Source organism: Lithobates pipiens, unplaced genomic scaffold, assembly GCF_037356315.1.
Source record: "Lithobates pipiens isolate NorthernLeopardFrog02 unplaced genomic scaffold, aLitPip1_a1.2 Scaffold_16, whole genome shotgun sequence".
NCBI lineage: Eukaryota > Metazoa > Chordata > Amphibia > Anura > Ranidae > Lithobates > Lithobates pipiens.
This window is the reverse complement of record NW_027507748.1, coordinates 211,643,325-211,661,586: the sequence shown is the minus strand read 5'-3', so window position 1 is coordinate 211,661,586 and position 18,262 is coordinate 211,643,325. Positions and strand designations below refer to the sequence as shown.

The window sequence follows — 18,262 nt, the reverse complement described above, 5'->3', positions numbered from 1 at the left end:
ACAAGAAAAATACTTTAGTCCACTGTGTTAGGTGATCAGTAGATTTGCTGGTGACTTCTGTATGAATAAAGCCTGCAGATACAATTTTCAGGCTTCCTGCATAAATGCATTGAAACAATATATTTTAATGACTGCTTTTGAGTGTGGATCAAAGGACTGGTAAATGATCTCACACACCAAGTCCAGAAAACACATTTAGCTGTTTAATCCTGGAGTCCTAATCAACTCCTTCCTCTCCTCCTATTTTTTTTTTTTTTTTTAATATATTTTGACTTGCCATTCATATTGATATATAAAAATACTTTTTTTTAGTTTTTGTTCATTTTTGTAATATTGCATTAAAAAACCCCACAAAATGAATAAAAGCCTTTATTTCATTTTCAAATAACTTTGCAATTCTTTGTATCAAGTCATTATAGATGGGACAAATTAAAGAATAACATTTTATCTACAGTATTATAACACTAATTGTTTTAAAACTAACACTGGTCAAACTAGCAAAACAAATCAATGTGTCACTTTTTTTTTTTTAAATTAGAATATATAGAAAATATTTTTTTTTCAAGTCAGTAATGCCAAAAGAGCCCTTTTTGTTTCCAACAAATGATATATGTATTTCTTCGGTATCAAAAGTACAAAGTTTCTGCCCAATTATTAAGCCTATAGTGAAAAATGACTCAGGTCCATATGGGGTGTATAGGTGCAGGAGCCAAAGAGGCTAAACATTTTTAGACAGACCCATGTTTTATGAGGACAGCAATACAAAAATCAAGAAGCCAATAAATGAAGGCAGTGCCTGCCAAGTATAGAGGGCTTGATCTCCTTTATTCTTCTAGTTTTTATTTTAATCACTTATGACTACAAAAAGGGATTTACACCATTGAATAGAAATTTGAAATATTTTGGGGTTAAAAGATTAAATGCAGCCTCCCAACTATGCTTTTGGTCACAAACAGTTTTTGTTTAAGAGAGAAATAAACCAATACCCCATGCTTCTCTGAAGTATCTACATCCTGTATATGGCTCTTGTAGAAGTTACCAGAGCCAGAAGAAAATTAAAAACATTTAGGTTCAGAAAATACAGTTCTATTCAGAATGTAAAAACTGCATTTAGGATAGAGCCTATATTTGTTTTACAATTCATTTCTGATATTTATAGATCACAGAGAATCACTCCCAACCCTTGTGCAGTTGTCAAATTAAGAAAGAAAAACTGGTTAGACCTGCTTTACAGTATTTAGATGTTTCTAAAGACTGAAAAAGTGATTCTCCCCTTTATTCCATACAACAAGAAAAATATTATTGTCCAGATTGTTAGAAGGGTGATTGTTCTGAATCAGTATAATCAAACAAAATGTTTTTGTAGGGGTCTGAGCCTTAGCCTGTTTGCCAAGCTTCTGAGATCATGCAGTATTCATCATTCATGGCCACTATACGACAGAATGGGAGTAAAGGGGAGCGCTGTACCAACGGACTTGAGTGCATGTGACATTTTGCTACACCCGATGGAGAATTAATGTTTAAGAGTGACAAAATTCAAGACACTATTGCTGTAGGTTTCAAGCAAATGTGCACAGATTACAGAGAACTTTAAAGTGTAGTTCCACCCAAAAGTGGAATTTCCGCTCCCTTGTCTCCTCTCCCCTCCGATGCCACAATTGGCACCTTTCGGGGTGAGGGGGGACAGGTATCCTGTTCCCACTTTCAGGACTCCATGCTGTGGCACATGACGTCATTGCTGGGATCCCTCCTCCTCCCCCTGTCGCCAGGCAAGTAGGAGAGAGGAAAAGGGCCTTGCGTATGTGCAGTAGGGTTCCCGGCGTGAAGCTGTAAAGGCTAGGCTGCCGGGTTACATTACCCGCAATGCACCCGACAGCTGATGGAAACATCAGCTGCGGTGCAGACATCGCTGAACTTCAGTGTCCTATTATTAAAAGCCAGCAGCTGCAGTATGTGTAGCTGCTAGCTTTTAATTCTTTTTTTTTGGGCGGACCTCCGCTTTAATATATTACTGCAGTATAGTGGCACTTAAAAACAGCATAAAATGCTCTCAGAAAAAGCTATTCTAGCAAATACAATAAAGGCATGACTGCCAGTCTGATAGTTACCCCTCAGAAGACATGGACTGACCTATAGAGGTAAACGGGATGTACAAAAGTAGTAAGATGACTCCATGCAGGAGCAACAATACTGCCATCTGCAGCCATTCATCTCACAGTTTTCTACTTAAAGTGACACTAAAGGCTCACTTTTTTAAATTAAATAACAAACATGTTATACTCGCCTGCTCTGTCATATGGTTTTGCACAAAGCAGCCCCGATGTTCCTTTTCTCAGGTCCCCTGCTGCCGCTCTGCCTCCCCACCGATGCAGAGACCCCAATAGCAAGCCCCTCAACCCTGCTTCCTCCTTACTGGCCGCTGTGGAGGAGGCAGAAAGGCGGGACAGCAGCTGCTCTTGTGCACATCACTGGATTGGGATCAGGCAAGTATTGGTGGTGGGGGGTGTCTCTACAACTAATTTAATTATTCTCCACCACATTGTTATACCAGTAAAGAGCGACACTATTGGTTCTTTTTGAAGAGACAAAACGCACTGAAACATGCATTACTGAATATAAAAATATTAAATATAAGGGTTATTAAATGGTCACTGAGGAGTTTATAAAAACTATTCATTTTATATAGATCATTTTAAGTGTATGCTGATATACATCTCCTTCCTCTGATTTAATCCAGTGATTGAATTTTTTCATTGTGTTTTAGTCTGTCTGTGCACCTTCCTCTTTCAGCTCCTTGCATTTAACTACATTAACAGTCTTTAATCTGAAAAAGGAGAATGCAGCACTCAGTCAGTCAGGCTTTACGGCATTGCACAGCTCTCTGCATATAGTAAGTACAAATTGTTGATTGGGCTTGAGCATAGCAATAACCTGATCGGTGAGCTGCTCTTTCTTCACTACCCAATCACAGTCTCAACCAACCTGTATTGCCTTGACTGTGGTATAGCAATTAGGACCTTGCATAATGTCTGTCAAAGGTATCTGATGTAGAAAACATATTTACAATTTTTTGCAGTTAGAGACTGAGTTTACCTTTTACATAAACTGGCCCATGAAGACAAATGGCCCCAGTAATTTAATGCATTATATAATTTGTAAAAATATTGTTTAATGGAAATGCCATAACCGTGGGCTTTTTCTGTCACCTGTGAAGTCTGGCCGAAATACTCCCAATGTACTCCTATGTCCTGGCTTTTTTTTAAGCAAGTAGCAATAGTCCAGCGCTCACCTTCTGCATTGCAGGAGTGGTCCAAAAGCTGTGCAGTATTCTCTCATTGCAGCAAACACTCTCCAGTCACACATCCTCACCAGGATTCTCACACTGCCATAGCATATTTCCATCTCATACTCTGGGCTACAACAAAATGGCCACTGAGACTTATTCTTTGAGCCAGTTTAAGAGATTATCATTTTAGTTGTCCTTAAAGTGGTTGTAAACCTCAATCTTGTACTTGCACATATAGGTACTGTAAATATCTCCTAAACTAGATATTTACTATATATGCAGCCTATGACCTCATTGGCGCAAGCACTCTGAAGGAACGGTCACCTGGGCTGCTCCTTCAGAATCCTGTGGCATAAATAATGGCTCCCCCTTGTGCTGGAGTGACGTCATCATGGCTCTGGCCAGTCACACAAGATGGAAGCGGCCTCCAGCAATGACATTGCATTGCTAGAATGCTTCATTTTCAGGTAAGTTTGCGATGCATACCAACACATTATGGCTTTACCTTGCAGATCTTGCAACCTGCCCTGCCAGTGACATTTATACAGTAATCAGTGGCTATTTTTAGCTCTGATCGCTGTATAAATGTCAATGGTCCCAAAAAAGTGTCCGATCTGCCTGCCGCAATGTTGCAGTCCCGCTAAAAATCGCTCATCAGCGCCATTACTAGTAAAAAAATAAATTATAAAAATGCCATAAATCTATTCACTATTTTGTGCATGCTATAACTTTTGCACAAACCAATATAAGCTTATTGCGATTTTTTTTACCAAAAATATGTAGAAGAATACATATTGGTCTAAGCTGATGAAGAAATGTGTTTTGTTTTTTGGATATATATTATAGCAAAAAAAGTAAAAAAAATATATATATTTTTTTCTTCAAAATTGTTGTTTTTTTTTTGTTTATAGCTCAAAAAATAAAAACCGCATAGATGATCAAATACCACCAAAAAAAAAGCTCTATTTGTGGGGAAAAAAGGGACATACATTTTGCTTGGGTACAACTTCACATGACCACGCAATTGTCAGTTAAAATGACGCAGTGCCGTATAGCAAAAAATGGCCTCATTAAGGGGGCAAATCCTTCCGGTTCTTAAGTGGTTAAAGATAAAGGCTTTGTGGCCATTTTGTTGTAGCCCAAGTCCTTGAACTAAAGCCCAGACATAGGGATGTAGACATTTGGAGTATTTCAGCCAGACTTAGTGGTGTTGCCACCAAAAAATCAAAAAAATTGTTTAAAATTCTTAAAAAAAACAATTGGAAAAAAATTTTTTTTACTCACCTCTAAATACCTGTTGCTAGGGGGTCCCTCGTAGTCTGCCTTCTTCCTTGCCTGGGCTGGTGACATCACTTCCCCTTGCGCCGCAGTCACCTGGGATCTGTCACGTGTCCCAGGTGACTGCGCGGCATATCACGGCACCCTGCGCCGCTCGCGCAGTGGGTGCCCGGCTGTGAAGCCACAGCCGGGCGCCCACAGTATGAATGACGGCACTGCGAGCGGAGCGGGGAACGAGGGGGGGCTTCGTTCCCCCGCATCGCTGGACCCTGGGACAGGTAAGTGTCCGATTATTAAAAGTCAGCAGCTGCAGTATTTGTAGCTGCTGACTTTCAAACTTTTTTTTTTTAGGGGGTATCCCACTTTAATAAGCGACACAAAAGGCCAACAAGTATGGCATTAGCCAGTTTATGTAAAAGTTGAATTTAGACTTTAAGACATTTTACATGCATGTATTCCGCTTATGTATTTAGCAGTTTGCCTACACTTGCAATTTTAAAGTGTTAGGGAAAAACTTGAAGAAAAAAAAAAATAACAGTCACAGCATATTACGTCAACCTGGCCCATGCTAACTTTTTATGTTTAGAGAGTGCCCTAGTATGCATTATACAAAAGTACATAGTTAAATGTAAAGCTTTTCCACAAACTGGTATTACATTTTATCAGCTTTTTGCTTTAAAATAAATATTAAAAAAACTATAAAGTGTATGCACAGTATGGAAGTTTTGTACAAAGTAAAAATTACAGCTAATGGATTAAAGATAAGAGTTATAATTATGAGTGCGACAATTATATCTTTAAACATTTTTTTTATATGGCGTTGATTGTTTGCATTCTTCTCAGTAGCTACTTTATATGTAACATAATTCAGACTATCGCAATAATGTCCTCAAAGTCCACTATAGCTAATAGTAGGCAAAATTAAGTGTGCAACAAAAAAAACCACCTGCCATTGATAGTGTAATACTAATATGAAGTATTTTATGCAACAAATATTTCTGTAGACTGCTATATTACCATCAATCAGGTTTCCTTTTCTTCAGCCCACCATAGAGATCAACTACAAAATGCATTAATCACACATAACTGATTTTGCCTATAATCTGCTCATACAGCTCCTTACCATATCGGTAACTGGCTTTTCATTCAATAGTGCTTTTCTTGTCACCCATCCTGTGAAAAGTATCTCAGACATTAAAAAAAACAGAGTTCTCAGAGCCCAGGTAAAAGGTTTGTGAAACCGATTATGACAATCTGTAGCCAATGGGAAGTGTTTTTCATTCAGGTGAAAATTAAACAAATCTTTCCACTGTGTAACAATGCCTCAAAGTCTGGAAACCGTACTGTCAGCATCCTAAACAACAGAATCAGGAAACATTGAATTAACGGTGCGCAAAGCCTGTGTGATTGGATCTGAATTTATTAATACATATACTGGCGACCCCTTCATTTTACTCATATACAAGACGTAAAGTGGATTTTCAGTAACCTAACAAAGCATCAAAATCAAAGCTTCTGAGGCCAAAAGTTCATTTGCCTCATTTATTCTACTATGTACAGCACTGTGTGCACTGCCAGTGCTATATAAAATAAGAAAAGTATTGTATGGATTAACCAAGGAGAAGGGCAACCAACAGGCCATCTAAAAGTGTAAAGTCTTCATCTCCCAAGATTGTGAAATTTAAAAGGACAAGTTCACAGGACTAGAGGAGAATCTCAGAAACTGGGAATCTGTTGGTTGAGAAGTCAACAATGTGTGAAACACCCCAGAAAATGGGGACGTATTCCTTGAAAGGTGACTTTACAAAACGTTGCTGAGGCAGTCCAATGTATGACCATTTAGTGAGAGATAACTGGCTCCTTTTCACGGTCAGAACTTTCCCTGCTTCAATTTGTCTATGTGGTGAGACAGCTTTAGAGCAGGACCCAACTTCAGCCCCATGTACTTCATCATGACATCACTTCTTAGAAGGAGCAAGGCTTTCCCATCTATTTCCTGAATAGGGGAGACCAAACAAAAAAGCTAATGAGAGAGTGATGGATATCGAATATATATATATAATCAAGACAGAGTTATAATAAAGTATTTGAAGTTTTGAAGAGCTACCATGGCTGAGGAATCTCCAGCCTTCAAAATACATCTATATGTGAATGCCTGGTCTTAGGCTCTTGTTAGGGGGGGACCAGACATCTAATACTCTCTAGAAAGTGTCAAATGATAAAATTGTTCAGTAAGCTTAACACTTCAATAGTGAAAATCAGTAGCATTTTTTCTTCCCTGTGAAATTATAGGATTTAAATTTTTTTCCATGTCACCAATGTCAACTCTTTCAAATGATTTTACATTGTATTACAGTTACATAAATGTATGTGAGGAACTTGCAAGAAAAGAATAACTACTTTACTATAAGCAATGTGGTGACTAAAAAAGTATAGTTCAGAGAAGATATTCACCAGGAACTATTTACATCTAAACCATGTAGCAATCACAGTGCAACCTCCAAGAATCCCCTTTTGTGCAAATATATTCCCCCAAATACTTACCGTTTATGGTGTTCTCATTGTTTTAACAGTCATACACATCTAGAAGTGTGTGGGGCAACCTCCTCAGTAAATCACTAGTGTTCAGGTCTTAATCAGGAATAATATGAAGACCCAATAGGAGCTTGCCACCTTCTGCTTCAGTCAAACTGATGCAGTGCTGGTGGTATGCACAGACACAGCATGACCCCTCACTGGCTCTTTGGGGGAGATTTTCTCAAACTGGTGCACACAGAATCTGCTACACCTGTTCATTATAACCAATCCGATTCTAGTTTTCATTGCAAAGGCTTAATTGAACAAGCTGAAGTTAGAAGCTGATTAGTTACTACGTTTATGTTCTTTAACCACTAACCAATTTTTTACACATACTTTCACCTTCAAAAGTTCCATATTAACACCCCCTAGCAACACATTCACTCCTTACACTTATTTAAACTTTTTTACTATTCTCTTACTTCAGTATTTTTTATTTGAATTTTTCACTCTCTTTCTCTTCTTTTTTTTGTTTCAGTCTTTTTATTTGTAGTCACTTTTTTAGTATTCTTTAACACATTTCCTCTCATATGGGTTCATTTCCATTCATTTTTTCACCCTTCCATTTATTTTTTTCTCATTATTATTTATCTGCTTTTTTATTTTTTAAGTGATATTTTCCATTTCATTATTTATTTTCACCCACTATTATTTTGTTTGTTGTGGTTTATACATATATGTTGCTTACATGTTTTTTTATACACTCCTCTTTCCAGCTGTAGCTTTAATTTTGATTGCTATTAGCTAGTTGGCACCTGTTTTTCACAATCCTCTCCCTGCGGCTAATGATGTATAAAAGCTTTCATCCTGCTTTATGCTCCCCGCCTATGATTAAAGTGATACTAAAGTTTTTGTTTTTTTTTTCCTTAAAAATAATAAACATGTTATACCTACCTGCTCTGTGAAATGGTTTTGCACAGAGCAGCCCAGATCCTCCTCTTCTTGGGTTCCTCTTCGGCGCTCCTGGCCCCTCCCTCCTGGTCGAGTTCACCCACAGCAAGCAGCTTGGGGGGCACCGGAGCTAAGCTACATGTGTCCATTCAGACATGGAGCCTTGGTTCGGCCCTGCCCCCTCTTTCTCCTAATTGGCTAACTGACTTTGACAGCAGCGGGAGTCAATGGTGGCACTGCTGTGTCTCAGCCAATCAGGAGGGAGAGTTCCAGACGGCCGAGGCACTCTTTTTTTTTTTTTCACTTGTGCACAAAGCTGGATAGAGATGGAGCTCAGGTAAGTATTAGGGGGGCTGCTACACACAGTATTGGTGGTGGAGCCCAGGATACATAGCAATGTGGCAGGCTTGGCAGCTTCTCAGGCCCGTACAAGCAATCGGATGGCTCTACAGCCACCCAGATCACATGTATCTGAAAGCCAATCGGCAGTTGAAAAACAAATGACAACAAGCTGTGGACTTTTTTATAACCACCTATAAACTATTACTGGTACAACATATGGTCCTTAAAGAGGAAGTAAACCCTGATGGGTTTACTTCCTCTTTGTCTCCCTGCAAAGGTAAAGCATAATGGGCTAATATGCATCGCATAGTAGCCCATTATGTGTCACTTACCTGACACAGGAGCCAGCGAGGTCACTGCTGTCCCCATAGCACAAAGCGTCCATCTTCTTCCGGGTATCGCTGCTCCGGCCACTCACAGCGCCAGAGCAGCGATGATGTCACTCCCACGCATGTGCACGGGAGCCGCCACTAACGGCATATCGCCGTTAGCAGCAGCATGCTCAGTGCACCATAGACAGCTGTGACTGTCTTTTTGTAAATATCTCCTAAACCGTGTAGGTTTATGAGATATTTCTTGGACCTACAGGTAAGCCTTAATCTAGGCTTACCTGTAGGTCAAAGTGGTTTGTAAGGGTTTACAACCACTTAAAGTGGCTAAGCACTGCATGCACAAACAACAAATACTTCTGGGTATCGGGTTTAGAAGATCAGCTTGTTTGCATATTAGCCCTCACACTTCAGACACCAAAGTAAAAGCTAAATGTAGAGATCCAAGCATTGTATTAGAAACTATTGGAAAGGTTTTTGCCTAGACTAGAGTTAATTTACTGGCATCGCCCTGAATGTCAATCCCTATAACGAACACCCATAATTGAAATCTCTGTCCACTGAAAGCAAAACAGCTAAAATTACTCTGTGGCTCAACCTTATGAGGGAAGGGCTTATAGCCATTAGTAGCTGGTCCAGACACAAGTCATGTTTTTCTTTATATTCTAAACTGCGAAAATGAATCTGACTCCAAAACCTGGTCACAACAAATATGACTTACATGCTTACGGAAGAGCTCAGCATGGGATCCCAGCTGTGGATCAGCTTCTCTGATAAACTGCATTACATCTTCCATGTTCCACTGGGAAGGGTCACGAGGCCCTTGTCGGCTGCTTGTGTACCTCTCTGACTCTAGAGGAAATGATAAAAAGATGGTCTAAATCAGCAATCTGCCTTTGCTTGGGGTAGGCACACAAAGGTAAAAGGATGTAGCTCTCAATGCATTGGATTGTAGCTAAACCAAGATGTATTATTGTAAACATAATGTATATTGTATCCATATGACTAAAATGCTGTACTGCTCAATTACTGCTTGATTTGTGAAAATGCCCAAATAGAGCATGTTTACAGCAATGAAAAACGACTGGTCAGCACCAAAGACCTGAGTTAAAGTGACTCAGTTGCCGCTGATCTTCACTCTCTATAAAAGCTACAGAGGCTGCAGAATCTTTATCATCCAAAACATTTCTCGGAATCTTGGATTCGTTGTCCCACATATAATACTTACCTGTCCCCTGATGTGGTTTGATCTGCCAGCCCCTAGGTCACTATTGTGCCTGTAGTGAAGTGGGGAAAAAACAAAGGCACAGATGGGGACCAGGCATTAGTCAATCTCAGAAGTGTCAGAAATTGAAGATGCTTTAATCAGCAGTATCTTTTTAATATAGCAAAGATCAGCAGAGCAAGCACCAGGATAGGTAAGTAAAGACCTTTTATTTAAACTTTTTACCCTGGTGACAATGTTGCTTTAACTCTATAACGATACACCATGAGCTCAACAGTTTGTAAGACATACTGAATCTAGAGCATTAGGAACTACACTCTTTACCCATATTCTAGCATATGTATATCATATGGGTAGGAATGACAGCTCATAAATTTTACCACCCCAGGGTGTAGCATCAGTGCAGCTTCTTTTAACAGTTGTGATACAGCAAATAAAAGGAGGTAGGGCCTTGCAACATCACTATTGCATCAATGAAATGGTACCCAATGTTTCTTTTGTTCTCAAGAGGTCATACCTGATTCATGGATTAATAACTGGAGCAGCCCTGTATTTTTAAATCCCACGTTGAAAGAGCTGGTACTTTCATACACGAGTGATAACAGGATAGCCTGCAAACAAGAGGCTTAATGCTATGAAAGCTACTGTGTAAAAACAATTAAGCCTGAATATCTCCATGTAAAAAATGTACAGAAAATATCTATCTAGATACTAATAATTGCAAATCAGCACTTTAGCTATACATTTTTCATTTAAAGTGCATAAATACTGTAACCATAGGATATGAATATGTACAACATTTTACAGTTTCATTTATAGTACTCACCACCTGAACTGAGCCTACGCACACCTCCCTGTGAGAGACTGCTAGGTTGGTGGTGACTTCTGTATGCTGGAGATCGGTACTCCCTGGAGATTCTACACGTGTTTGGACTATTGGGAGAGTCTCCTGGACCCAAACGCTGTTCCACAGATCCCGGCAGGCCGGCATCCTGTAGGAATGTTTCTCCTGTGGCGAAAGAGGAAGTAAAGTAACACAATAAAATGATATGCTATAAAAGATTTGTGTACTCCCTTTAAACTTTTTTTTTTCTTGGAATCCATTGAGGGGCACAGAAAGGCATTCACCTTTGGGTTATATTGCTGCCTATAGAGGGGTTGGAAACTGACAAAAACAAAATGTAGTCCAGCCTAGAATAATCCCTCCCACCATCGGCATGCCTCTGTTCTGTAGCAAATCGGTACAGAGAGCATGGTTATAAATACAGAGGGGTGGGACCAGTGCTTCTCAGTAGACTAAGAAAAGGATCATACTGTGAGCACACAGAGCCTCTTTTCTTTCTCATCAATTGAGGGATTCAAGAAGTAATTCACTTTCAAGGCATCCAAGAGCAGTCAACTGAGGGCTCGCCAACACAGCACACAGATGCTAACAGGCCCAATATGAACAACTGAAAAATAATATTGAGCAGCTCAAAAGTCGCCTGAAGGATCTTATGCCTGTAACTGGCATCAGGTGGGGTTGCAATCTCCTCCTGGTAGAAAGAAATAAAAGACCAGGGGGCAGCCTTGCATAGGGACAACAATACTTGGTGGCAGAAAGATCAGGAAACACTCACATGACCAGTAAAGTATGTCTTATCAAGAAAGAGAGGAAACGGATCTTTAAAGAGGGATTTCACTGTAAAAAAAAAAAAAAATTAAAAGCCAGCAGCTACAAATACTGCAGCTGCTGACTTTTAATAAATGGACACTCACCTGTCCCGGGATCCAGCGATGTCGGCAGCCGAGGCCGATCGATCGCTCGGCTCTCGGCTGCTGCCGCCACCATTCTAGGTGAGGGAATCAGGAAGTGAACCGTTGCGGCTTCACTTCCCGGTTCCCTACTGTGCATGCGCTAGTCCCGCAGCACACTAGGAATGGTCCGCACTGTCTCAGGGACCCGTGTGTGTCCCAGCAGACAGTGCGGAGGGACAGGAAGAAGCATAGACTCCCGTGGGAGTCTATGCCCGGAAGTGGGTGCAAATACCTGTCTTAGACAGGTATCTGCACCCCCTCCCCCCTGAAAAGTGCCAACTCTGACACCGGAGGGAGGGAGGGTTCCAAGGAGCAGAAGTTCCACTTTAGGGTGGAACCCCACTTTAACTGCCTCAATACCGGACGCTTTCTCCCCCTACCTGCCCGGGCCATTTCAAGTTTTCATTGCTGTCAGGGTCGGTTCACACTAGGACGACTTGTCAGGCGACTTAGCCGCCTGACAAGTAGCGTCCCGTTCTGTACAATCCAACCGTTCTAATCGGAGCGACACAAGTCGCTCCGACTTAGAAAAAGGTTCCTGTATGACTTTGGGGGCGATCAGTGCATATTATTTAGTCTATGTGAAAGTTAGCTACAATCTATGGTATATATAACTGACAATTGATCGATGAATGAACTGACTGCCTATCATTTCTTGAGAGCCTAAAATGCCAGGATTGTATAAATACCCCCCCCCCCCCCCCCCCCTTTTTGGAAAGTAGGCCATCCAAGGTATTTACTAAGAGGCATGGCGAGTTTTGTAAAATTAAGAATTCATTTTTTCACAGCCTAGGTGCACAGAAGGGCCCAAATCCAAGGAGTGCCTTTGGGATTTCAAGGGGCAATTTTTTTTGTCAAATATGACTGCTGTGGCAGTGATCAGGGACACACTGTAAGGCCCCTTTCACACTGCCGGGTTGGTGCGGCTGCTGGATTCCTGCAGCAGAAATCTGCAGAGTTTTCCCACAGGAATCCGGTGGCCGCACCAACCTGACCATGTGAAAGGAGCCTAACTGGTGTTGGACACTGACTGGTTCGGCCGTGATTAGGGACACTGGCTGGTGACAGTATATTAAAAAATATATATATATTATTCTTCATAATATTTATTATTTTAGTGACACTGGACTACTCTAGGAAGGTGACCCAATTTGTATTCTTTTTTTACATTGTGATTGCTTGTTACACTATACCAGGGATCCTCAAACAACGGCCCTCCAGCTTTTGCGAAACTACACATCCCATGAGGCATTGTAAAACTCTGACATTCACAGACATGACTAGGCATGATGGGAATTGTAGTTCCTGAACAACTGGAGGGCCATAGTTTGAAGACCCATGCACTATACAGTGTAACAGCAATCATTTTAAGTGTCATGAATGGCCTTCATTCACGACTCTGGTTTGCACTGGTTTACTATTGTGATTGGCCACAGCCATCACATAGTACAGGGCTGCTGTGATTAATCCTGTATCCCTGAACAAAAAACACCTGATGCATATAGCACGGTAAAACCGCTCATGGATTTTTTTGACAGGCGGACCAAAATGTATGTAAAAAATATATATATTTGATTATAACAACATGATAAAATAGTACAAATCAACAATGATTATAATATAGTATTAATGCGATTGTGAATAGACGATCATAATACATAATACCCATAATAGAGCGTTCTGTATGTTTGGCACATACTGCCCATAGATACTGGTGGTCTAGCTGTCATACATACTGACTTACCTTAAGCCAGACAGCAGCACACAACTGGGAGTAGGCTGCACTGGAGCGGACTGCACCAGGTGTTTTTTGTTCTTCATTTGGATTTCAAGGCCAATGCTTGCCATACCCACGATCCCTCCAATCCCAATTATTCTTGTATACCATGTGATCACAATAGTAAATAATGAATGGATGCCATTTATGACAGTAACGTGTCCACCGGACACAAATAAAAGGTTCCTAAGGAAACACTGGACCACAATATCAGGAGGTCTACATTCTGCAGGCCCTAGAGATTGCATCTGGATATGTGGGCTGCTCCCCTAGGTCCAGTTTAAGGAGGTCTGTCTGCACTTGAGATGAACATGGCAAACATTGCTAAAAAGTGAACCTCTGCCCAGACCAGGATCCAAACCAAGTTTTTTTTGCTGCAACAGGTCCATGTCATCACTGTGGCCTTGTCCAACTGGATCCTGTTCAGGTGATCATCCAAGGGAATGATCCAATGAAATGATTATGAAAAAAAAAATCTTCTGTAACTCCAGGATGCAGACCAGGCGACAATTAGTTATTTTTAGATCAAGACTGCAATGAACAGACTGGCATCCAATGACAGCATCTGGCAAAAGGTGAGAAGGAAGGAATAACCCGAATCTAGAGCTGGAAACGTTGATTCACCAGACAAGGAAGTGCTTCATTCCCAGGGGCAGAGTGATCAGTCTTCTCATGGACTTTGCCTGCCCCACGACAACAGAGCATAGTGGTGAGACTAGACAAGAAGGGCTTCCTCAAAAAGTGTTACCCACTGACCCATAACTCTCTTGCAAATCCAGAAAACTTCCAGGACCTAAAGACTTGAATATGAAACAATTCCAGCACAGTTTTTTTTTTGAAGATTCTGGATTCAACTGAATCACTGACATCTGGAAATCAGATGTTATCCAACAAAGCCCATGCTGTTTTCTCAACAGAAGGTCGCCTAGGTATCTCCCAATAGGGTATACAACAAAATCAATGTTTTTTTTCTATTTAATTGGCATGTTGCTGCTAGAGGAAGAGGAATCAAGGAAGGCAAAATATATGCAAATTATACTTCAGCTATAAATTCATTATGCTTTCTCAATACAGGAAACATATTATTTCCTGGGATTAGGAGGAATGGCAGCAATGGGAGGGGTCTTAGAAAAGACAGCCAATCTCCTAGAACACTAACATACAACTAGGCATACTAGGAGTGAGCAGGGGATATACTGAAATGTCCTTTTTCAGCTTGTTTGCCAGTGTCCAATCTCCTGAAGACCGCAGTACCAATGTATCTGAACACTTCATCCTGTGTCCTTTAAGAAAAGGTCATGCTTTTCAATCTATGGGGCAGCAGTAAAGATAGTCAGTTACCCAGTGTAACCATTTCACCAGCCACCTTGTGAAGAGATCTGAAATTTGAGTTCTTTTAACCCCTTTGTGACCATACTATAGCCAAATGATGGCTACAGCGCACCCGCACTTTCCTGGGAGGCCATTATATGATGTCCTCCCATGTTTGCGCACCTCCCTGCAACACGAATCAGCAGTGATCTGTGATCGCTGTAGCTCTCGGACACAGCTGATCACAAATTGGGGTAAAGAGCCAATCATGTTGGCTCTTTACTATGCGATCAGCCACGTGGACTGTTTTGGGAGTTTTTTTTTGTTTTTTTAGTTAGTGAACCTTTTCCCTATGTGCCAGTTGACAAATCTAATTCCAAATTGCTGCCATTATTCACATTGGTATTGAATCTAGGCCCCAAATAATTTTAGAGCCAAAAATGCATCACATTTATTCCATTTGGGCTCTATTTTTTATTGGGCTTGAAGAACAAAAACTGACGAAGTTCCATAGTCACAGTCTCCTTGGTGAAAACAATTGAACGCTTCTGCTAAAGAAGATCCTTCAAAAAAACTAAAATAAAAAAAAAGACATTGCAGAAAGACTTACCTTCTGATGCATGGCAGTCATTCTTTGGTATTTTGGGACACAGTGGGGCATTGTACGGAGGGGTCTCATGAGAATATCTCTTTGCGCCTCTTCCTGGTCCATGAATACTGCCTTCAGAGTTACACCTTTCTGCAGAAAGGGGAAAAGGAAACTGGGTGTCACTGTAAGTGTTGTAAGGCATAAATATGTCCCTTAAGAAAAGACCACTGTAGCCTTACCTGGCAGATATCTCTCATTCTCATATGACCCTGATTGCTGTGAAGTATTCTGGGTAAAGGGCTGGTTACCAAACAGGTTGTCGCTATGTAGATTCCGACAAAGTTTCTCCAGAAAACGAAGGACATAACCAATACTGTTTACCGCTGGAAGGTTCAGTGTATGTTGTTCCCTCTCAAATACCGCTAAAAAAATAAAGATACTAATTCAGCACTAAAAATACAAGTACCAACATGGGTCCATTACATTCAATAAGAGGCAATGCTCATCACCATGGGTGGACAAAGATTTACAATAGTTGGTCTTAAAGTGCTGGAGACTAGTTAAAAGCAAATTACAGAGATTAACGACTACCATCCACGTCTTATTCTCATCACTAACTACACATTTGAGAACCACTCAGTGTTTAGGAGCCAGTTAGACCAATCTCACAATCCTGAGAGAACTAAAAACGAAAACCCAGGTGTAAATGTTTAATTGCACTGGCTACCCAGCCAAAGGAATGTGTCTGAAGGTAATAACAAACAATATAAAACAGAGTGAATGTGTACTGCATTTTAAACAGTAAATTCCTGCCTGATGGAAGACACCACAAATTGTTCCTTTTATTTTATTTTTGTTATAAAAGCTTCTTTAAAGCTGCTCTGATTTAGTTTCCCTTTCTTAACGATGCCTCGCTTTCCCCCGAATCATTGCTAAGTCAACCGCCATCCCCCAGGTCAATAAGATTAACCACTGAGACAGTGTCATTGGACAGGGGGATGGCAGGTGTTGGGGCTTAGTGATAAAGTCAGGGAAAAGCCCACCATAGACGGCTCGAATATCAGCTGGTTCAGACTCGACTTGATTTGAACCATGCATGGGCAGGCTAAATGTACCCAAGTTGATGGATCGATCAACTTGGGTACAACCAGAAGGTTGGATTTTATATGCAATTATTGATACTGGCTATTCTAGCCACTAGCAATAATCACTTAGCAATGATCACTGTGTTCCGCCAGCGGGGATGGCTCCCCCTGCTGGGAGAATACAGTCACATCACAGAAGGGATTCCCCTCATCAACACTGATGGTTTCAGGAAATAAATCGCTCCATATATGGCCGGCTTAACTAAGGCACCAGTATTAAAGTGAAGCTAAATCAGAGGGGGCACAGAGGAAACTTTTCTTCAAATAAAGATAGTAACAGCATCTTGCAGTGCCCCCTCTTGGCTTAGGCAGAATCTACCTTTTAAAGTCAGGCCATAGTAACAAAGTAAAACTAAAAATTGCTGGCTAATGTTGCATGGACTCCTTTACAAGAAGTTCAGGTTCACTTTAAATGTTAACCTTCTTAAGGTGCATGGATTATTTTCACCATATTCTTTATTTTATCATAATACGATATCTTTTTGAAAATATTATACTTAATCTATACATATTCATTACAGTTATTTTACAACAGAAAACTTTTACCTCTTTTGAATTTATGAAGGCATTTATTTTGGAATCAAGCAGTTTGCAATGGTCTTACATTACTTAAGTATTCTGTGGAAACAACAAACAGCTCTCACCAGATATAACCTCCCCACCATGACCTTGCTTGAGAAAGCTAAAGACTGTTTTCTGGTGGTATGCGCAGTCTATGCAGGCCTGTACAGCTTGCTGGAGAACAACAGATGCCCGGGCAGGTCCAAAGTGGTCTGGAAGGTGCTGTACTTTCTTTCGGTCAAGGTGAGGGCCACAATCTCCATTTTTGTTTAGGTAAATGCAAACTAAAGACAAGAAAACACAAGTTAAGCATATTGTAAACAAAAGTATACTTTTTTGTTTTTAAAGCATATGCGCCACATCACCGAGGAGCCAATGAACGCGCATGGCGGTCACGATGTCCGCCGGACACTCGCGGTCACGATGTCCGCCGACACTCGCGGTCGCTCGTTACAGAGCAGGAACATAGATCTGTGTGTGTAAACACACAGATCCATGTCCTGTCAGGGGAGAAGAGACCAATCGTGTATTCCTAGTAAATAGGAACACCGATCGGTCTCCTCCCCAAGTCAGTACCCTCCCCCCACAGTTAGAATCACTTCCTAGGTAACACATTTAACCCCTTGATCGCCCCTTGTGTTAACCCCTTCCCTGCCAGTGACATTTCGACAGTAATCAGTGCATATTTATAGCACTGATCGCTGTATAAATGCCAATGGTCCCAAAATAGTGTCCAAATTGTCCGATATGTCCGCCGCAATGTCACAGTCACGATCGCTGCCATTACTAGTAAAAAAAATAATAATACAAATGCCATAAATCTATCCCCCATTTGTAGGCGCTATAACTTTTGCGCAAACCAATCAATATATGCTTATTGCAATTTTTTTTTACCAAAAATATGTAGAAGAATACATATCGGCCTAAACTGAGATAATTTTTTTTTTTTTATTTGCCATATTCTTTAAAGCAAAAAGTAAAAAATATTGTATTTTTTTCAAACTTGTCGCTCTTCTTTTGTTTATAGCGCAAAAAAAAAAAAAAGCAGAGGTGATCAAATACCACCAAAAGAAAGCTCTATTTGGGTGGAAAAAAATGATAAAAATGTAATTTAGGTAGAGTGTTGCATGACCGCACAATTGTCATTGAAAATG

At 40.6% G+C, this 18,262-nt stretch overlaps 1 protein-coding gene across 2 annotated transcripts in view; it reads right to left on the bottom strand.

The window, feature by feature from the left end:
* Window positions 1-5,968: 5,968 nt before the first annotated feature.
* SCMH1 (Scm polycomb group protein homolog 1) overlaps window positions 5,969-18,262 on the bottom strand; it is a 57,557-nt gene continuing 45,263 nt past the window's right edge. For both annotated transcript variants that reach the window (XM_077480976.1, XM_077480977.1), the window contains 6 exons: window positions 17,192-17,392; window positions 15,642-15,824; window positions 15,424-15,552; window positions 10,755-10,937; window positions 9,425-9,555; window positions 5,969-6,560 (listed from right to left, as the gene is read on the bottom strand). In XM_077480976.1, coding sequence (XP_077337102.1) covers window positions 6,435-6,560; window positions 9,425-9,555; window positions 10,755-10,937; window positions 15,424-15,552; window positions 15,642-15,824; window positions 17,192-17,392 — 953 coding nt within the window. In that variant the 3' untranslated portion in view covers window positions 5,969-6,434. The remainder of the gene's footprint in view (window positions 6,561-9,424; window positions 9,556-10,754; window positions 10,938-15,423; window positions 15,553-15,641; window positions 15,825-17,191; window positions 17,393-18,262) is intronic.